The 2,500-nt window shown below is 43.6% G+C and overlaps 1 protein-coding gene across 4 annotated transcripts in view; it reads left to right on the forward strand.

Moving 5' to 3' along the window:
• Nucleotides 1–2,500, forward strand: part of LOC143135875 (proline-rich protein 5-like) — a 42,448-nt gene that overhangs the window by 6,756 nt on the left and 33,192 nt on the right. For 3 of the 4 annotated variants that reach the window (XM_076296209.1, XM_076296210.1, XM_076296211.1), the window contains exon 2: nt 20–147. The exons of the other annotated variant lie outside the window; for it this stretch is intronic. In XM_076296209.1, the coding sequence (XP_076152324.1) occupies nt 95–147 (53 nt within the window). In that variant the 5' untranslated portion in view covers nt 20–94. The remainder of the gene's footprint in view (nt 1–19; nt 148–2,500) is intronic. 4 annotated transcript variants of the gene reach the window in all.

The following is a 2,500-nucleotide window of genomic DNA, read 5'->3' on the forward strand; positions in this document are numbered from 1 at the left end:
GTTGTTTTATGTGTGTAAGATGCCGCTGGCGTGTCCAAGAATCTCATGCAGAAGCGTGTGTGTGTAGCTCTGTGTCAGGAAACCCCTCACACACATGCACACACACACATACACTCCCATGGAACGAGACGGGAGATCTTTCAGAAGGTGAGAGATGACAGCAACACACACCCATGCCCACACACACACACACACACATACCACCCATGCCCACACACACACACACACACACACACATACCACCATGCCCACACACACACATACACATACACACATTAGATGAGTGATTGTTTAATATATGATAGTTTACAGCAACACAAACCCATGTACACATACACAGACTCACACACACAGACTCACACACACACACACTCTCTCTCTCTCTCTCTCTTTCTCTCTCTTTCTCTCTCTTTCTCTCTCTCTCTCTCTCACTCTCTCTGTCACAGTCATGCATACTAAGTCACTGGGTGTTAATGAAAAATTCAGTAGCATGAAAAAGTATAAAAATATTCTCGTGCAGTCAATAATTAACCAGGAAGAAAGTTCACATGGTGTGTGAGTAGATTGCGTGTCTGTGCGTGTGTGTGTGCGTGTGTGTATGTGCGCGTGTGTGCATCCGTGCATTTGTGTGTGTGTGTGTGTGTGTGTGTGTGTGTGTGTGTGTGTGTGTGTGTGCATGTGTTTATATGTTTGTTACTCGTTTTAGGTCTATGTGTGTGGGTTAGTGTATATTACTGTGTGTTACTGTGTGTGTGTGTGTGTGTGTGTGTGTGTGTGTGTGTGTGTGTGTGTGTGTGCGCGTGTGTGCATCCGTGCATGCGTGCGTGTTTGTGTGTGTGTGTGTGTGTGTCTGTGCGTGTGTGTGCGTGTGTGCATCCGTGCATGCGTGCGTGTTTGTGTGTGTGTGTGCATGTGTTTATATGGTTGTTACTCTGTTTAGGTCTATGTGTGTGGGTTAGTGTATATTACTGTGTGTTACTGTGTGTGTGTGTGTGTGTGTGTGTGTGTGTGAATGAGTCTGTGTTACTGTGTGTGTATGTGTGTGTATGTTGTAGGGATGGAATGCTCTGCTGGGTTTTGAGTTCACCTCAGAGCCAACACAGAGAGACGCGATGCCTCATGAATAACACATGCCATTACAGAGAAGAGTGAGCTCTGTGTGTGTGTGTGTGTGTGAGTGACGTGTGTGTGTGTGTGTGTATGTGTGTGTCAGATAGTGTAGAGCGAAAACAGAGGAACTGTTCTGAAAGGAGAAGGTTCTAAAGTTATGGTTATGGTTATGGGATTTGACGCTTTTGTCCAAACGACTTGCAAATAAAACAATGCAATAGTGTGTGTGTGTGTATGTATGTGTTTGTGAGTGACGTGTGTGTGTGTAAAACAATGCGATAGTTAAATTAACAGTGAAGAGTTTTAGAACATGGGTAAGACTACAGTAAGGAGAATAGCAATAATAAACAATAATGTCAATGCAGTCAATAGCCTAATGAAAATAAACAAATACTACAATATAATATACAAACCATAACTAATAAGAAATGCTTGATTAACTAAGTGCATGCTGAAGATATGCCTTTAGACCCCTCTTGAAAGACCCAAAACTATCACAGGAACAGAGAGCAGGAACAGGAGAAAAGCAGGACAGAGAGAGAGAGAGGGAGAGAGAGAGAGAAGTAGGGGCCCTAATACTGATCCCTGAGGCACACCTGAAGTGGGCTTATGAGACTTTGATACCTGTTCCTGCCAAGACACACTGGAAGAACGCCCTTTGAGGTAAGATTCATACCGGTCAAGAGCTTTCCCAAATATGTCCAGCCCAGATAGTGGAGAAAGGAGAATGACATGGTCTACAGTACCAAAGGAGAATGTTTAACGAGAAATTGTTCTTAAGGGAGAACATTCTAAACAGAGATTTTTAATGAGGAGCTGTTCTAAAAGCAGAAAGTTCCGAAGGGAGAATGTTTTATAGGGAGAAGGTTCCAAAGATGGACTGTTCTAAAGGGAGAAGGTTCCGAAAGGAGAATGTTTTAAAGGGAGAAGGTTCCAAAGATGGACTGTTCTAAAGGCAGAAAGTTCCAAAAGGAGAATGTTCTAAAGGGAGAAGGTTCCAAAGATGGACTGTTCTAAAGGAAGCCGATTCTATAACAAGCTGACTAACGAATACTGAGTGAAATTTCAGTCTCTGTGAACTCTTACAAACTACACAAACCACAACACCACACATCACATTCTTTCTCTCTCTCTCTCTCTCTCTCTCTCTCTCTCTCTCTCTCTCTCTCTCTCACACACACACACACACACACACACACACACACATACACATTGTGTTAGAGTGCTCTAAAGTGACCCATGGCCTCTGGCAGCTCTTACATGCTGTATAGATCCTCTTTCTCTCTCTCCATTTCTCTTTCCCTCTATCTCTCTCTCCATCTTTCTCCATCTCTCTCTCCATCTCTCTCTCTCCCATTGCTCTCTCTCCATCTCTCTCTCCATCTCTCTC

This window comes from Alosa pseudoharengus, unplaced genomic scaffold (assembly GCF_046254945.1).
Source record: "Alosa pseudoharengus isolate Yale_2024_CS ecotype anadromous, Long Island Sound unplaced genomic scaffold, YU_APseudo_1.1 YU_APseudo_1.1_scf_20, whole genome shotgun sequence".
In the NCBI taxonomy this organism is placed as follows: domain Eukaryota; kingdom Metazoa; phylum Chordata; class Actinopteri; order Clupeiformes; family Clupeidae; genus Alosa; species Alosa pseudoharengus.